The sequence below is a fragment of the Chanos chanos genome, chromosome 13, assembly GCF_902362185.1.
Source record: "Chanos chanos chromosome 13, fChaCha1.1, whole genome shotgun sequence".
In the NCBI taxonomy this organism is placed as follows: Eukaryota; Metazoa; Chordata; class Actinopteri; order Gonorynchiformes; family Chanidae; genus Chanos; species Chanos chanos.
In genome coordinates this window covers 17,602,156-17,621,260 of record NC_044507.1, presented here as the reverse complement: position 1 = coordinate 17,621,260, position 19,105 = coordinate 17,602,156, and the positions used below count along the sequence as shown (strand labels likewise).

The 19,105-nt window shown below is 38.7% G+C and overlaps 2 protein-coding genes across 2 annotated transcripts in view; both read right to left on the bottom strand.

The window, feature by feature from the left end:
- Window positions 1-19,105, bottom strand: part of LOC115826059 (intercellular adhesion molecule 1-like) — a 58,462-nt gene that overhangs the window by 18,010 nt on the left and 21,347 nt on the right. The gene's annotated exons all lie outside the window — the stretch shown is intronic.
- LOC115826538 (vascular cell adhesion protein 1-like) lies at window positions 1,713-14,378 on the bottom strand. The gene is made up of 5 exons (XM_030790412.1): window positions 14,300-14,378; window positions 11,566-11,817; window positions 3,781-4,035; window positions 3,362-3,684; window positions 1,713-1,730 (listed from the first exon to the last, which is right to left on the bottom strand). The coding sequence occupies exons 1-5, from the start codon at window positions 14,376-14,378 to the stop codon at window positions 1,713-1,715; spliced, it is 927 nt and encodes a 308-aa protein (XP_030646272.1).

Here is a 19,105-nt window from a genome sequence, read left to right as displayed (position 1 = left end):
CCAATGCTTAATAAACTAAATTAAGCTATGTTTAAAAAATGCTTAGTTCAAGGTCAAGGTCTGTGTATAGCTAACTAATAACTAAGCAATAATGGAGAAAGAAAATCACCATAGAAAGAACAATGCAGTAAATGTTAAATGTACTAACAAATAAACACACTATATCCTTATGAAAATGAGAAATAGTAGAGCAGAGGTAAAAGAAGAGGAGCAGTGAAAAGGGAACAACATGTTACAGTGAAGAGGAATTTATATAGAAAAGTACATTCAACAATGTAATTTTACATGGAAACAGGACATGATAAAACACAGCAAGGCCTATGGAACTGCTGCATGTAAGCCATTACAACACTTTACTGTCATTCTTCACAGTTTGTAAAGGAAGGGACCTTGTTAGACTCAACTTATTTGACCTAAGATATTGGGTAAGGCTCTGTTGGCAGAAAAAATGAACCAACTTATCATCACAGACAAACCTTCAAAACACCAAAAACATCACTAGTAATATGTATAACATATGTAGTGGCAGAGTAATTTCAGTAATCTCAAGTACCTCTCATACATCTTTAATTAGACCTAATATTAATTTGCACTGAATTTAGTCCAGAGTAGAGCAGTATTTCGATCAGCAGTGTTAAATTCACTTTAAACAGAATCCAATTTAACACTTGAGTTCACTGCTGTTAACTTGCTGTATGGTGATACCATTGTTACACAGACACAGAGAGGAGCTGGTTGGTTCTGAAATCTGTGCTATTACCTCAATATTTCTTTAACATTAGTTACAACAGTTGTCTGTTGAAGCACTGAAATGGCTTGGACACCAGTCAGAACAATGATAATGGTAAAAAAAGTTAACTTGACAATTGAAATTCAAATAGAAAATGGTAGGATTGGTTCTAGAGAGGTAGAATACAGCTTTGAGATTTAACAAAAACAGAAGACAGTGATAAATGAACAAAGCAACAAAGGAAACAGCTCTCACAACAAAGGTCAAAGCAAGGCTGAGACAAACCAGCCTACATCTTAGAATAAAGACACAATTAACTGACTGTATTCAACAGCAGAACTACAGAAAAGCAGTTTATATTAGTTAGGAGCCGACTTAAGACGCTTATATAATATTATGCCTATACAGATGACAACAGCCAGAACCACAACTGAAACGACGACTCCAAGAATGATGCGGTTTCGTCCTGTGGGAGAAAAATGAGATTAATTAATTTGGATTATAATTGCTCATTACCTCCTGCTATGCAGTTCCTGGCCCTGGGTCTTTTTGTTCCTTAATAATACACCCTATGTTTTACTGTCTCATCTGGATATAAACCACACCAAACAAGACAAGACCAAAAAACAAAAGACAGCCACAATATTTCTAACAGTGTTCCCACACTATGGTCCTGCTAATGTTTCAGTTTCCCTTTCAGCTCCTAAAAGCAGCTTCAGTCAAATTAAAACAGAAACAATTATGGTTTGACTGTCTTGTCTGACACTTTACTATGAATTGGATAGAAATATAACAGATGGAAAACATCTTCATCTGCTGAGTCAAACAAAAAAAATTAGATCATATTTAATCAGAATTAATCAATTGCTAAGGCTCAAAAATTATTAATTGCTCCATAGTTACGATAAATTATTATTTGGAATGATTCCCTATATTTTTTACTAAATTTTGACAGCGTTCTGTCACTTCAAAAGTACTAGGATTAGATGTAGACGGTGTGCTATTAACGCGATAAAAGTGAAACATGACATATACAGATTTTGGGAGAGGTGAAGCTGAGTTAGTGAAGTGTCTGAGTCCATATGAAAATGACACTTTCCAAATAATTTCAAATATCTAAGGACTATGGGGCCAGTACTCTGGTATTTGAACCCAACTAATATTGCAGTAGGAATAACCAGGTCCCACAAGAGATGAGACAAAATATTTGTTTGGTTTCCTTTTGTATAGTCCCAGTTATACTGAATTTCCATATAGGTATTGCATGATATACTCACAAACTATTTGAAAAAACAAAACCTATTCAAATATTATGTTAAGTACACGGCATGGGTAGTGGCACAGCATTGGGTAATAGGTTAAGTTGAAAAACTCAAATACAGAGTTTGGAGTTTTAGAAATGTGAGAAACATGACAAATGAAAAACTGGGTTGACTCTTGAACTCACCCGAAGATTTGATACTGAAGTGTTTCCAAACTCTGCCTAGCTTGTTGGAGGCAGAACAGGTATAACTCCCTGGACTGAGAGATGCAGAGGTAATTGTTGGTTGGTCTGTTTTCTCCTGCAAAAGCGTGGAGTTCCACCTATACACAGGTGCAGGATTTCCTATGGCTGTGCAATTAAGGGTGATTCCAGCATCTCCTAGTTCAATGACCTCTACATCACTTGGTAAGGAGACTATAGAGGGGGGATCTGCAGAAAAGTAATGACAGAGGTGAATTTCTTCTTGTACCAATTCATGTCTGGACACACACACACAGAGACACGCACACACACACATGCACACACACACACACACACACACACACACACACACACACACAAAAGATGTTGAAGTTAAAGCATCCAGCATTCAAACAATTTACAGTGAATGGAATTCCCATAATCCAGTCATCAAAAATCATATCCTGTTTCCTCTTTTCTCTTTCAACAGATACTACTGCTTATTAGTCAACACTGGTACTAAGCAGTGGGTGTGTTTGGCAAAGACAACATTTCCCTTTCTCAGTTAATGAAAGAGTGTTTTTTTATCCTAATTGAGTGCCAAATGAGGGAGAAATGACTGCAAAATTGCAAACTAGCCACCGATAATGGAATATGTCATGCTTTCATCTCATTTTGGCACCGTGACAGCCTGGCTTGTGACATGGCCAGATAAGCTCATACAATGAATAAAATTTTCTCTGGACAACTCCTTTGTACACAAAATTTCTCTGTATTGTAAACAGGCCTTTTCAATACAGAACATAATTAGGTAAGGTGGAAAGGAATTGTGGGGCTGTATTAGTGTGTGATTGGGCCAGAACAGAAGTCCTTGTGCTTATTCAGTAGACTGTGGTGTGACTGAAGGTGTATTACTTTTAAAGAGCCTCTCACATGTAACTACGCCACACACATGTTAAAATAAACAGGAGTTCCAGCAAGATAATCTCTTTCTTTAGGAATAGTTTCTTTAGAAATAATCATTTTGTCACTGATAGTTATACAAACCTGACCTGGCCCAACAACCTGTTTGTTGCATAGACTACCAGGAACACACGCACGCTTACACACACACACACACACACACAAACACACAGACACACACAAACACATGTAGAATTTGCAGTGGTGATTAACTTACAGTATACTGTGATGTTAAGAGTTTCTGACATCTCTACAGGAGGAGGTTGAGGTCCTTCTGCTCCCAGGTCCAGCTCTGCCTCACACCAGTACTGAGCTCCATCATCAGCTCTACTGGGAGTGATCAAGAGTGGAGCAGGAACACTCACTGGAGTCTTGGAGTTATTAGTAAATGTTTGACTGTCCACTAGAGTCTGTCCTTTGTACCACCTTACTGTGAGATTCTGAACAGGAACGATGTTCTTAATGTCACACTGGAGCTCATACTGTGTCTTCTCCATCACTGGGCCTGTGTGATTTACATAACTGATGGACACACTGTCTGGAGTCTCTGTGTTAATACAAATACATGTTCTGAGCATGGATGAACAAACAAAGAACAGCTATGGATATACTTTTCATATTCTCAACAGGAAAATAGACTCACTATAGACAATGACTGAAAGAGTTTTGGTCTGCTGTTCATCATCGGTGTTGACGTAGCATATTGGCTCTACGACCCAGTCAGTCAGCGCTGGAACTGTCCAGGTGATCACATTAACGTCGTCCCTCAGGTCTACAGCTCCCACAGTGGCCTCCCAGCCTAAGCCAATATGTTTAGTGGAGGTGCTGCAGTTCACTGACACAGGATCCCCATATCTCACCACAACCTTGGGTGGATGAAGCTCCAGCGGATGAACATCTATCACAGCAGAAACTCAGCTTAATTTTCACTTTAACCTTATATGCTGCTCTCTCAGGCAAATCTCAGCAGCCCTTCTCTTTTTCATAGGGTCTCATGCTTATTAATCTGCTGATATTGCAACACTTTGGTATTAAAATGCTTTGGTAAGTGAAATAAAGTTTCAGCAGTTACGCCCTGGATGTACTTCAGTGCTAACTACAGGCAGGAAGCCATTGTCTTGGGTTTTACCTCCAGTTGAATTTGTAGCTGTACACGCATCAGCAGGGCTGCAGGTTGGTGTAACAGCAGAGTGGCTATCCAGCAATGAGGGGTGCTTATTGTTTACATTTTGGTTTTGAATGTGAACCATTACCCCCCTATGTGTAAAAACCTCTTGCTAAACCCTCTGTGGGCAAAAACGATGGTCCTCTTTGAAACCTCCATTCACTACACCCTGACACACTGTACCACACTGTGAATTATTCCTGTGTGTGATCGTTCTCATATTTATGGAAGATGTGGATTTCTTATTGCATTTCTTAGGTGATACAAAGTGTTATTTTGATTGATAAAACAAGGAAGTACAGCTTTGATTAATGAAATGAGTTTTCAAAGAAACGTCATAAGTGTCTTGAGTAAGGAAAGATGTCTCAACATCCTTCTTGTCTCGGACCCCAGAAGATATTTGAAAAGCGCCGTGCATACAGTCAGAATACACCCTTTTCACGAATATGACATCAGTTTATTAAACAATAACACAGTTAATATGCTTTTAAACAGACATGTCGCACTCTGCTTAGCCTGTATGTACAATTTAAATTTACAGGCACAGAATCTGTTATTCAAAAGGAGAGTTTACATCTCTGCACTTAAATATGCCTCAGCTTAGTTCCCTCTCTCTCTGGCACCAAAAAAGAAAGAAAAGGCTTCCGTACTGTGGCATTCAAACCCACAAGTCAAGCAACGATTCAAGCGAACGGTTAAAAGGGGAAATCTCACCGCCATGTAAAAGTGTGATCAGCAATACTCCCAGTAGCTTCTTAAAAGTTAGCATGGTCCACCGTAAGAAAGAGGGGAATGGAGATGGTTCCAAAATACAACTGTATTCCTGGGAGTCTGGTTGTGCTGATGTTCTGGATTCTGAAATAATTTGGGGCTGGGACTGCTGAAGAGATAAGGTGATGATTGATGAGGTCTTTCCTGGATTGTACTGCAGAAAAAGAAACCACTCACAGGAAGTGACACTTAAAAAGTTCCCGTGACTGCATGGTACTTTCAAGTGAGAACGTAACCCTGCATGAAACACGAGGGACTCTTCTGTGACAATCTGATAGCATAGATTGCCTTTCTGAACGATTGCATTTTTGACCTGAAAACCAAACATACACACATGGCACACACACACACCCACACACACAAGTAAGATTTATATGGATGTTTGTTTCTTTGCTCGTCTGTGAAGTCAAGAATTTCCTGCTTATTACCATGTTGTTGTGTTTGATAAAAGTCTTCACTTTTGGGGTCATAACATCATGTGCTCTGACCAGATGTGAATGTCATAACCCTAAACTATCAAACCACAAAACAAAATATGAAAACCAAGACTTCCTTCCTTTCTCTTGGTTAGTTGTGTGGTACGTCATCTTAAACAGGAGTGTGAAAAGTTCCGCCCTACTTTTTTCATGACATTTCCATTTTTATTTTCATTTTGAAAAGGGGTGATGCACTGTTTATCTATCTATCTATCTATCTATCTATCTATCTATCTATCTATCTATCTATCTATCTATCTATCTATCTATCTATCTGTTGCAGTGTTCACAGTTTTGCTCACATACTACTGGCACCAGTCTATGATTTCAGCTCCAAACAGTTGAATGTGTTCCAGTATGTTTGGCAAGGGGAACTCACTGGGTTGTTTGCTAGTTGCAAATAACATCCATTATCCGGCTGCAGTTCACTCTTGTAATAATTATCTTTTATATTTGCACAGCCTATGCATGTAATAATTGCAATTGCAACATGCCTGATACCCCCAACATTTTGTGGCTGCTTACAATGAAAGTATGACTGGACAGACAGATAAATGAATGAATGGATGGACGAAATTTTTTTATCACAACTTGTGTAACACGATGGTCATACATTTACAAAATGCTCTCAACACTTACACAAGCACCTGTAACAGTGTATTGCTTATAGATAAGTGCCTCAATGACATAATGTCTTTCATCTGTGCTCAGCTACATCATCAGCTCTTTACGGCGTGAGCTGGAGTGTAGAAGAGAACTCTTTGGTGTGAGAAACTGTCTCTTTGTCCACAAGGTTTGTCCTTTGTACCACCTCACAGTGAGATTCTGAACAGGAGCGATGTTCTTAATGTCACACTGGAGATCATATTGTGTCTTCTCCATCACTGGGCCTGTGTGATTTACATAACTGATGGACACATTGTCTGGAGTCTCTGTGTAAACAGAAATTGCTGGAACATGTTCTACCAGGCCAGTGGATCCATTATGTATCTCCCAGCCCAAACTTTTGGGTTTGGTGTGGGTGATGCAGGTTTGATGGAGGTTTGATGAGATAATGGAGCTGCTACCACCTCACTAATTTGGATGAGAATTGACCTCTGAAGCTTGACGTTTGCTCGTTAAACATTACATTAAAGCTTCATTTCATATAATCATCTATTTGAAAGAAATAAAAAAGAAATGTTTTATACTTATGAAAATGATAAATACTATTAACGGAGCAGTGGTCAAAAAGGCACAATATGTGGTTACACAGAAGGGAAATTTGGGGTGAAAAACAAAGTAATTTTACATTTTTCCATGTGGTAAAACACAGCAAGCGCCATGGACTGCTGCATACAAACTATTACAGAATTTTCCCCCGACTTCTTATAGTTTGTACAGGTAGAGACGTAGTTTTACTCTTTTTGCCTTCAGATAAGGCTTCAAGCTTATGTCCCTGCACGTCACCACTTAACTTATCAAAAATGTATACCACTTACATGTCCTGTGTAAACAAATGCTCAGAATACCTGTCAACACAAGTGCAATTTTCTTAGGTAACAAAAAGCGATGGACGGTATAAATGGCACAAATTTGATTTTGACTGTACCGTCCTGATCAGTGGAACCCTCGTGGTACGCTTCCATTCCAGCGAATTTCGCTTCGCTCTCATTCAAGTTGTCTGGTGGCGAAATTGTCCATTACCGCCCGCTCCCGCAATATATGTGTTCCACTCCTGCCTGTACCCGAGAACATTCTGACCATTCACACCTGCACTGATTTTTTCCCATTATTTTTATTCAGCTAATAAAAAATAAAACTAGAAGGGCACTCTGAGAGTGCAGGCCTCCGCCAAGGCCAACAGTCCACTCTTCTATGATGTTCAAATCTGCAACTGCAACCACTATTCCTCTGGATATACTTCCAAAACTATTAGAAAAAAAAAAAATTATGCGCGATTATGCGCGTTATGCGAACCCACAGTACTTTTATTATATCGACTAAGAAAATGGACAGTAAGGATAATTTAGACATTGCTTATTTCTGACATACCTGCTACATATGTTTGCACAGTGATGTTTCAGATGGCTGTTACGTTTTGTTCTATGTTTAGTAGGCATTCACTGTAAGTATGACGCATGCGCGACTAATTAAGTTCATTTTACCCTGACTGGCAATGTTAACGAAAGTGGAAAATAATAGGTACCTGGATCCACCGTTCCAACTTATCCGTTCCAGAATTTAATGGGTTCTTCCTTGGTCCATGCTAAACCCCTCCACCAAGTTTCATGAAAATCGGCCCGATAATTTTTGTGTAGTCCTGCTGACAAACAGACAGACAAACAAACTGCGCCAAAGACAAGCAGACTGACGGACAAACAAACGGCACCGAAAATGTAAATAAACAGGAAATAAATAAAAATATCTCAGCTTTTAACAGAAACCATAGCCTACACAACTGTTAGGCTAAGCCTACCAAATCACCACATTTGCAAAATATCACAATATTAGAAATAACAAAATGAACAAAAGCAGCTGTAAAATTATTAGCTGAATAAGATGCCTCAAGGTATTTTCTTAAAATAAAGTACATTCAAACGTAGCCTATGCTCAACAGCACAAATGTCATCACACCAGTTTAGGTAATTAACAAATAGCAAAAAGAGACATATGAATGGCCTACATAACACTAATAAATAACAAAGTAAATGGACGTAATGAATGAATGGCCTACATAACACGAATAAATAACAAAGTTAACGTACTTAATGAATGGAATGCAGGAATCCCGGGAACCGCAGTTTATTTTTTGACCGTCCACAGCAAAGTTAAAACTGCATGCTCCTGCTATTTGCGGTGGGTCCCGCGGGACCAGCGGCATCCCAATCCCAAACCACTGCTCCAAATTAGACCACTGTAGACCTTCATCTGAGCACTCAAACTATCAGGAACTATCAGGATAGCAAACCAGGCTTGCTGTTCTCGCAACCACGCCCCCAGAGCGAAAAGTAGCAGGAGGAAATTCCCGGGTTTTTCGCTGTGTGAAAGCCTACGCTGCGATTGCTTTCGATTAGTCGACGTATTTGATTATGTCGATGAGGCAATCACAATATTTTAAACCAACACAGGGTTGTTCTATTTTTTATGAATTTACCTTTTTTGATTTCTAAAATACTTCAATTCAATACAACAAAAGTTTTTCTTCAATATCACTATGTAGCTAATTGCTGCTAGGGCTGCCACTGATGACTGTTTTTCTATCGATTAATCTATCGACTAATCGAGGCATTTTCCAAAGGCTGTCCTTACGAGAAAAAAAGTCAGCGGTGGACCAACATAACAGATGCCATCACTGTGTACTTGTTCTTAAAATACCTCTGTACTACGTGAAATATGCGCTAGTAATACAGTTAAGAGTACAGTAGTAGCTGCCATGCAGTAGCCATTCCAGTGCTTTACACCTTCAGAAGCATTTATACTGAAATTTTAAGAAAAACGAATATATCCGTGATTCATACATTACTGACCGTACTTCAAATTATACCATGATATAAATTTTAGATCATACTGCCCATCCCTATTGAAAGATCTATAAGCTTTAAAAAATCATTCAATTTAATGCCAGAGCAAAAACTCTAAGACTTTGAACTAAGACAGTTCAGAGGTAAATGGAAATCCGTTTTTCATGTTAGATGATATAGAACCGATTGGTCGAATGTTGGCACCACAGCAAACAAGTAAAGAAACATTAGTCAGTTACTCATCAGCTGTGTGTCATCCAATAGAATAACACATTGTATGCCGTACCTTTAAAACGATGCTGCTGGTTGAACATTTATTTAACGCATTCCCATAAGCCCTATCTTGAGTGTAAACAGAGTTAGGTAAGGTTTACACTAGATAAGCTTTACACACAGACAGATGATAAACAGATGCAAGAGCAGTTTCATGGTGACCTTAAAGGCCTTCCATGGCATCCCATTGAAAAGTCACTGAACCTTTATGGAACATCCTGGAGTGCTGAGGGCAGGACAGTTTTTGTCCTTTCATTCCTCAAAGAACCGGACACTTCCACCTTGAAGAATAGACACAGTTCAGAATTTGTATGACACCTTTCCAAGGTGTCTTGAAATTACAGAGTGGCCCAGTCAAAAAATATCCATAGGATGTGAAGTGTTTCCATTGTTTTGTCCAACCATTTTATTTACCTAATGCAATCACATGTTTTGACCAACAGGTGATACACAGTATCATTAGAACGAAGATCATTTTGAATCATTATATTCTCTGACTTCATTCACTGTGTTCTCTTTCTCAGTGTCTGTTTTCCAGTGCTATAAAACTGTATTATTAAAACCATTTTCAATAATACAAAAGTTTTTCTTTCAATTAAATGAACCAAAGATCCTGAAGTATTTTAGTCTCATCCCAGCCGTGAACAATCTGAATGTTGATACATGCACTAAAATAAAACAGGATGTTTAATAAGCTAAATCAAACTATATTTTCAAAATGCTTAGTTCAAGGTCAAGGTCTGTGTATAGCTAAGTAATAACTAAGCTTAACTAAGCAATAACAGAGAATGAAAATCACCACAGAAAGAACACTGATGCCTCCCTCTGCTTATGCTCGTGCAGCAAATGTCATTTTACATGAAAACAGGACATGATACAACACAGCAAGGCCTATGGAACTGCTGCATGTAAGCCATTACAACACTTTACTGTCATTCTTCACAGTTTGTGAGGAAGGAACTTGTTAAACTCAGTTTATTGGGTAAGGCTCTGTTGGTAGAAAAAAACTCCACCAATTTATCATCACAGTCAAACCTCAAAAACAAAAACACTACTAATAATATATGTATAACATGTCTAGCAGCAGAGTAATTTCAGTAGATCTCTACAAATGCAGCCAAATACCTTTAATACGTTTAATTAGACCTAGCATTAATTTGCACAGGATTCAGTCCAGAATGAAACAGTGTTAAAATCAGTAGTGTTAAATTCACTCCTGCAAGGTTAAACTGAATCCAGTTTAACACTTAAAGGGTAAAAATGGTTTCACAGTTGATTTTGCTGTATGGTGATACCATTGTTACACAGACACAAAGAGGAAATGGTTGATTCTGAAATGTGCTGTTACCTCAATATTTCTTTAACATTAGTTACAACAGTTGTTTTTCTGAAGTACTGAAATGGCATAATTGACAGGAAAAATGAACAAAACGTTTCACAAGTACATGGAAAACAGTCAAAACAATGATAATGGTAAAACTTGATGATTGAGATTCAAATGGGAAATGGTAGTACCAAGGGTTCTAGAGAGACAGGATACAGCTTTGAGATTTAACAAAAACAGAAGACAGTGATTAATGAACTGCAACAAAGGAAACAGCTCTCACAACAAAGGTCAAAGCAAGGCTGAGACAAACCAGCCTACATCTTAGAATAAAGACACAATCAACTGACTGTATTCAACACCAGAACTATAGAAAAGCAGTTTATATTAGTTAGGAGGCGACTTAAGACGCTTATATAATATTATGCCTATACAGATGACAGCCAGAACTGAAAGGACTCCAAGAACGATGCTGATTACATCTGTGGGAGAAAGAGGAGTTTAATTAATTTGGATTATAATTACTCATTACCTCCTGCTATGCAGTTCCTGGCCCTGGATCTTCATTAATAACACAGCCCATGTTTTACTGTCTCATCTGGATATAAACCACACCAAACAAGACAAGACCAAAAAACAAAAGACAGCCACAACATTTCTAACAGTGTTCCCACACTATGGTCCTGCTAATGTTAAAGTCTCCCTTTCAGCTCCTAAAAGCAGCTTCAGTCAAATTACAACTGAAACAATAATGGTTTGACTGTCTTGTCTGACACATGTAAAGTACATGACACTGGTAGTGGCACAGCATCGGGTAACAGATTAAGTTGAGAGATATGATCATATAAAATATCTAGTCAAATACGAATGTGTGAAGTGAACAAGAGAAAAAAAACACAACACTTCTTAAACTCACCTCTTGGCTTGGGTTTGACACTGAAGTGTTTCCAAACTCTGCCTAGCTTGTTGGAGGCAGAACAGGTATAACTCCCTGGTCTGAGAGATGCAGAGGCAATGGTTGGTTGGTCTGTCTTCTCTTGCAAAAGTGTGGAGTTCCAGCGATACACAGGTGCAGGATTTCCTATGGCTGTGCAATTAAGGGTGATCCCAGCATCTCCTAGTTCAATGTCCTCTACATCACTTGGTAAGGAGACTATAGAGGGAGGGTCTGCAGAAAAATAACAACATAGGTGAATTTCTTAAATTTTACAACAATGTACCAATACATGGTAGCACAGACACACATACACACACACACACACACACACACACAGAGGATGTTGAAGTTAAAATTATCTAGTATTCAAACCTTTGAATTCATAATGGAAGGAATTCCCATAATCCAATCAACCCTAATATTTCCCAGTTTAGTGACCTCCTCAATACTGGGCAAGGAGACTATATAGACTATATATCTAATAAAATAACAACCACAAAAAGACAATAAATGTAGACTGCTCAAAACTTACAATAAACCATACCTACATATCTATGCTCACACACACACCTATTTCCTACCAGTGATCCTCAAATGTGATTAGAAAATATTTCTCTTTTCCCCTGTATTTCATGTGAAAATGTCTTGAAGCTTGATATGATAATACTGTCTAATACCTCTGACACAGTGACACCTAGAGGTGAGTTGCTGTGTACACTGATTGTAACCTTCTCTTTCTGCCTGATATTCACAGATGTAAAATTTCTTTGTATCTGTGTATTTAAAAAATAGAAACCTGAGAGGGAGGATCTCCACAAATGTCCGAATACAGCTGTTAGACGGAGGTTTTCAGGCATCTGTGTGACTACAGGCGTTAGCTGATGGCTTGGCCTTTCAAATGCTAATAGCAGTCAGTGGTCTGGGTGGGACTGGGTACAGAAGCCTGCCCCTTCCTCGCTGTAGCTTTCTATCAGTTAACTTATATGTAATATTCAGGCTATATTTTAATAACCAGAAAAACTTGTTAGGTGTTGCATGGTGTATAATACAGCAGTGGTAGGCCCATATAGCCTTTAATGTCATTGCACTGTTGTGCAGCTTAATTAAGATGGACTCTTCAAATGGGGCATACAAAAACACACTGAAAACATCATTTTAAAAAAAGTCTAAATGAGAGGTTCATTAATTACATATTTGATGGTTATGCAACTGCCCTTTACTTGGGGTCAAAGGTATAGGGTGACCAGATGCAAACAGACCAAATGGGAGACAAGTAGTAAGTTTGTGTGGGACAATGTGGGACATGTTACCAACGCTGAGAGATAACGTAAAACTTAAGATATAATGTCAGTCTATCGGAATAAGAAACACTTGTATACACTTGTATTGACAGACATCCAACATGCATTGGCCATTACAGGCCCATCAAAGGCAACTGTACTTAAGCAAAGCAGCAGGCATCATACAGCTCAAGTCTTTCACGTTAAACCCCTGACCAAATCCAAATATAAGAATAAATAAGGCTCAAGGTAAAATATTACATAAAATAAAGCAATTTCAAAACAAATCTTTATATCAAACCAAAATCTCTACTGGATGAGTAGCATGGTCAGAACGGATAAAAGATCTTTTTTCTTTCTTTTTGACCATGATGTTGGCTGACAGCGTTTACCTTCATATCTGTAAAGTTTTACTAAGTTTGGTTTTTGTGATGTAGCAAGTAAATTCATCGGCCCCACAGCTCCACAGTTTGATTGACGGCCGCCACAGCCTCTTGATGACCGCCCTCTCAGCCATTGGGTGAAAGCAAGGCTTTTAAAAAAACTCGGCTATGTTGTATCTTTACTGCTTTTGACATAGCGCTATTAAATAGATTAGAAACTATGCCGCAACGGCGTAAGCGGCTCATGTGCCAGGCGGGTAAAAGATTTATTGTTTTTTATTTCTGACAGTTAAAAACCAAACGACCAGTGGAAATGCGGGACATTATCTCAATATGAGGGATGCAGGACAAAGGGTACAGGAGTTTTTTTTAAAAGTTGGTGAACATATTAATGTGTGAGTATCCATATAATAAGTCGCTGACCTCAGTTTCATCTGTGTGATAATATCTTAAAACCGGCTGAGGAATATAATGCAAGTTTTAGGAGATCAGGTGTACCCTACAGTACAAACTTTGTGTCCTAAAAATATTCCCATTTTTCGGGAAAGACTTTATTACGTGTGTATAATATAAGCTGTTTAAATATATAGGTTTTTAGACTGGTTTCGAAAATTTGCATTGCAAAATGTCTCAAGACCTAATCAGTGGTTTTCATGATTTAGGCCAAAATAAATTAGGAGCCAATGTCATCAGATTAAGAAAGCTCTTGCCTGCTGCTCAGAAACTACAAGGACCTTAGCTACATTACTACATCATTACAACAGTGCGTGATGAACATAAACAAAGCAAACAAATTTTTAAAATTTGGATTCCAATATTTATTGTCACTCAGACATACTGAAATGTATCGCCGTGAACAGTATCACTAATTACGAGTTATGACGGGCATCAAAAAGTGTAGTTTGTTATAAAACAGTGTGGCCTACTTTTCTTTGTTTGAGACTCGTTGACTGCATGTTCCATGTTTAGCTTTGCCCTTCCTGTGAAAAGAAAATGCTTAACAGTTTGTCGATACCCCTGTCAACTCCTTGTCACAAAACAATCAAAGACTTGGGTACTGGAGCAGACGTGTCACCCGTAGCAGACCCATGCGCCGGTGAATAGTCACCTCCGCCAGAGCACGATGCATCATTTACTCGAACAAACCACCTAACAGACTGGCTCGTCTGCGCTGCTCGTAAAGGCTGAATAAGCTGTCGCCTAAAGCCCCAGGCTCTAGGATAGTACAGGTGAACATTATGTTCACATTTTCATAAAAGCATGAAACTTGGTACTCTTGTACAGTTTGGGGCCCTGAACGTTTTCAGAAATGGGGCCATCGCAAAAACCATGGAGCCATGGCGTCCTGTTTTGTTTGTTGTGGGCATGTAAAGCCCTTTGAGACTTCAAACAGTGATACTGGGCTCCAAATAAACTAGAAACTTTACTTTCCGGCATAACGGAAATATGTATTTTGCATCATATCTCCTGAACCAAACATGATAAAACAGAAAAGGTGACGTGTACCCCTATGTTTTGATGGTCAAGGATTACAATGATAGCATATACAACATCAGAAACTGTTTCAGGTGAATAGTTAATGGTAAATTCAGTGAAAAGGAAATCACAGTATCTGAGAACCTAGGCTAAATTTTATAATATCATGTCTGTTGCATGCATGTTGCATCAAGTCTTAAAAGCTTAATCCTTTGGTTCATTAACCACTACAATACAGTGACTGTAAAGAGTAGAACAGTATTCAATATGACCTTAAGAAATTAGCTTAAAGAGAATGTGTCAAGAACAAGGATTTACTTCAAAAAGTTATTTCAGAAAGACATTTGTTTGGTTATTTTGTTGTTGAACCTATTATTAACTGTCTCTGTCACAGTCTCCTACACACTGACACAGAGCTGTGCACTTTAAGGAGGCTTTTGTGCATTTGCAAATGCCCCGGTAGCCTTTCTTGCAGCCACAACTTAAGAGTTCAAGGATGGACTGGCTTGCCCGTGGAAGAGTTGACCACAATGCTCTCCAGTCGCTTGGGTTAATCCAACCCCATTCTGTTAGAGACGGCCTATCTGGAGCCACCTCAAGTGCTTGTCCCCAGCAGTGTCCTCCTTGGTACACGGCTCTTTTGAGGTGCTGCACTGGTGCATCCTTAGTTGAGGGAATTTGCTCCATTCATTCCAGTGATTTTTCTGTGATTTTTCAGCAAGTTTACTGTCCTCTTATTGAGGCTGTTTTAAAAAGCTGGAGCTTGTTCCTATTTAAAGGAGCGGTGATGGCAGCACTGAGAACTGTCAACTGAAATAAATGCTTCCTCCTTGTGGACACTAACATAATAGACAATTTTGGCCCTATAGAGTGATTGCAAATGAAGAAGTACATGAAGTATGTCTGAAATTTCATTCTGCATCTTCTCAGATACTGCGATTTCTGCAGAAAGTAAAATGGCCACGAGGCGGTTTTTCAATGGCTCCTTCTCTGAAAATGTTTAGGGACCCAAACTGTACAAGTGTACCAAGTTTTATGCTTTTATGAAAAAGTGAACATATGACCTCAAATTTAGCTATATCACCTGAACTAGGACTGACCTCACGATGTACTATTGATGGATAAAACAAAAGTTATATAACTTGATTTATTGTGTAGTACGATCTATCTTTTGTCGGGGGAACAAAACATTGCCTCGAAAGACAAGGCACAAAAGTTCTTGTCATCAGTTAACCTAAGTCTTATCGAAAGGAGTCCCAGCCGAACTACGCAGAAGTAAAACAGCGGGGCCCAAAACCGAACAATTAAAGAACGAAGGAAATAGCAGCTACAAAACACAGGTACGGAAGGCTAACGCTAAAACCAAAGTCTGACAACTCGTATAAAAATTTGAGCTGACGCTGACTTAATTATACTTTTTGTATTTCGGTATATAGAAGTACCCTTGAAAAGAAGTAACCGGGAAATTGTAATGGAGTGATTTTTGTTCACGTTGTGACTTTTAACTGTTTCCTGTAGTGGTTTTGTAGAAATTAAGTCAGTATACACGAGCAGCTTTTTGTTTATGATCTTTAGAAACTGCTGGATTTAGAAAGAAAACAGGTCCGTTGACCGTCAGGGTAATGGGAGCCATGGTTGGAGCTTTTACCTGTTTTTGATCAGCGCTCGTTCGGTCTTTGAGTGGGGTAACCAGGGGGTACCGGGGCACGCGAAGCAAAGTAGCTGGTAACGGAAGAGTGTGGAAAAACTGAGGTGAAGATGTTGAGTGTTGATGTTGGCTGACATAAAAGCATTCTCATTGTTTTGAGTTATTTGGAAATAAGCTAACGAGCAATCACCAAACTCGAAGCGGCAAGACAGTAACTTAGCAATGATATTCAAATTTCCAAGAATGGCGTTGTCTGATTTCAAGTAAAGATTTCTCTTTCTTTTGAAAAATGGATCCGAAATCGACGAAACGTGGTTAGCTTCTTAGCTATTTCAGTCCGTTTTGAACAAATTAGTATTTTTTTCTAACTGAAAATCTGACTCAAAAATTCAACTTCAGAAGTACACGAACGCTTTCAATGTATGTTTTACGATTTGACCAGAGCCGTTGAGAGAGAGAGTTGCGACACTGACTGATCTCGCCGCTACGCGATCACGTGGTTCATGTACACATTCAATAGTTCCAAAACATACCACGCGCTGTCAAGTTCTCTCTCAACGGCTCTGGATTTGACCAATTAGATTGTAGACTTCTGAGAGAACGCACCATTGGCTGCAGCGTGGGCCGCTGTTGTGACGTCACCCAAAAGATTGTATAAAGTGAAGGTGGCTCGCCGACTTTCGTTCAGTTTTGTTCTTGTCAAAACACGAGCTGGGCTTAAGTGGTCTCAACTAGTTTTCTGAGGAACCATTACACGCTTCCGAAATGTCAGAGGAAAACCAAGTAAGTGCTATCGATTATATACAGAGAAAAACTATTATATTATGCCTTGATATTTGAGTTCTGATTCCTAATTATCACTATTCTGATTAAGTATCTATCAACGTAATTAACTGTGCTATGTTTGCCATGTTGGTCAGATTGAAGAGATTCTGTCTCAACCAATGGTTGCTGAGAGTGTGGCCTACCAAACAGACATTGTAATTGATGATCCAGAGGGAAGAAGGGCATATAAGGTATGTAAACGCAAAAGTTTATAAGTAAAATACAGTTCTGTGTAATTTTTGTGGAATATTATGTAGGAGCCTACACTAACATTTACAATAAGCGTTGAAAATATAGTACTGTTCTATAACAGTTAAACTCTCACGTAGAAGATTCTTAAGGTTATTCCAAATCGTAAACACTACTCTTAAAATGTTTCTGTTACTAGAACCACAGTCTCTGTTCTGTAATGTATGTGCTTACTTTACAATGTTATTTTCGGCATGCAGATCGATTTTATAAAAGACTCCTACAAATATGAAATCAGGCGTAAGCGAGCAGCAGTGAATGCCAGACTGAAAAGGATGCTCTGTAAGGATGCATCTTCTCTCCTGAGTGTTCTGCAAGAATCTCCTGTCCTTCAGGAGATCCTGGCCAGCCTGACTACTGAGTATGTTCTCTGTCTTTCATGCTGCTTTGGCCGTGTCAGAGAGAATTCAATGTTGTTTGAAGTAAATCACTACATTTAGAGGTCTCAGCAGCCGTCTTACATTGAATTTGATGTTGTGAGAAATGAATGTACAATTAGAGTTAATGAGTTAGTAATTATATGGTTATTATACATATTAATTAGGCTTGTGTATTGTGTATATTCACTGTAGTTATTGTGTTTGTGTTATGTGTAATTACTAACTAAGTCTTTTCTCTTGCAGGCAATGGAGTCTGATCCGAGATGGGGTGCCCCAACCAGTAGGCTTCTCTATTAGTATATTACTTGTTTTAAAAGTCATTGATCATAGGGGATACAAATTTTGGTCAAATGTCATATATTTTGCTAGTTTTCTTTAGATGTTCATAACAAGTTTATATGTAAATTGTAAGTGGTAGATGCTCTGGAGTTCCTGTAAAATCTAAATGCAATGACTTCAGTAAGCCTGTCTTTAGACACGTGACAATTTATTATGATTCTTTAGTTAGCAGTGAAACTTTTAGATAGACTGAGGGTAAAGTCCACCACATGTATTGTTTGAATGCAAATTGACTAATTGCTGATTCTTTTTTTCAATGCAGATGACTAAAGTTGAAATTTGCTGGGTGGTTGTAGAAGTCGTGAAGGTCACCAGCAAGATCACAGAAGTGATGATTGTTCCATTGATCTCCGGAAGCTTGGGAGTGTATCCAAGCTCTTTATTTATATCTAGAGTGGTTACCCCTGGCACCCCACCATCCATCTGTGCCTCAGCAGAGAGGTAAATTCAAATGAAATGTTGCTCTCTTCATCTGTCCACATTATAATGCATTTATTGTGCATTCATAGTGTACTGTGTTTAAAGAATATGATAATTATCTAAAGGGTATCATCAGACATAAGAATTGTTCATAAACTGGTTAAATAAATTAGACTGAAATAGACATATTAATTAGAATAGTAATATGAATGGAAGTAGTAATATGAATTTTTGCATTTTATTTTTGTTTTTCGTGGAAGGTCTGAAACGGAGGAGCTGGTTGAGTCCACACCTTCCCATACCCAGGTAACATTACAGGCTGGGGACGGTCCTGTGGATTCAAGTGTGCCTGATCCGATCCCAGGCGCAATCTCTTACACGGTGTTGTCTGTCTGTCCGAGGGTAGTCAGACAGACAACCATTGGTCTAGAGGGTGTTCCCTCTTTGGAACAGCATGCCGCTAAGATCGTGGATGCTGTATTAAAAAGACATGAATCGGAGATGGATGGCCTCACTTAT

Coding starts and splice junctions, on each gene's coding strand:
- LOC115826538 (XM_030790412.1), bottom strand. CDS start 14,378: ATGCATCGTGCTCTGGCGGAGGTGACTATTCACCGGCGCATGGGTCTG. Junction 11,818..14,299: donor ACGTCTGCTCCAGTACCCAA/GTCTTTGATTGT, acceptor ATTTTTCTGCAG/ACCCTCCCTCTATAGTCTCC. Junction 4,036..11,565: donor TGTCAAACCCAAGCCAAGAG/GTGAGTTTAAGA, acceptor CTGCTGTGATAG/ATGTTCATCCGCTGGAGCTT.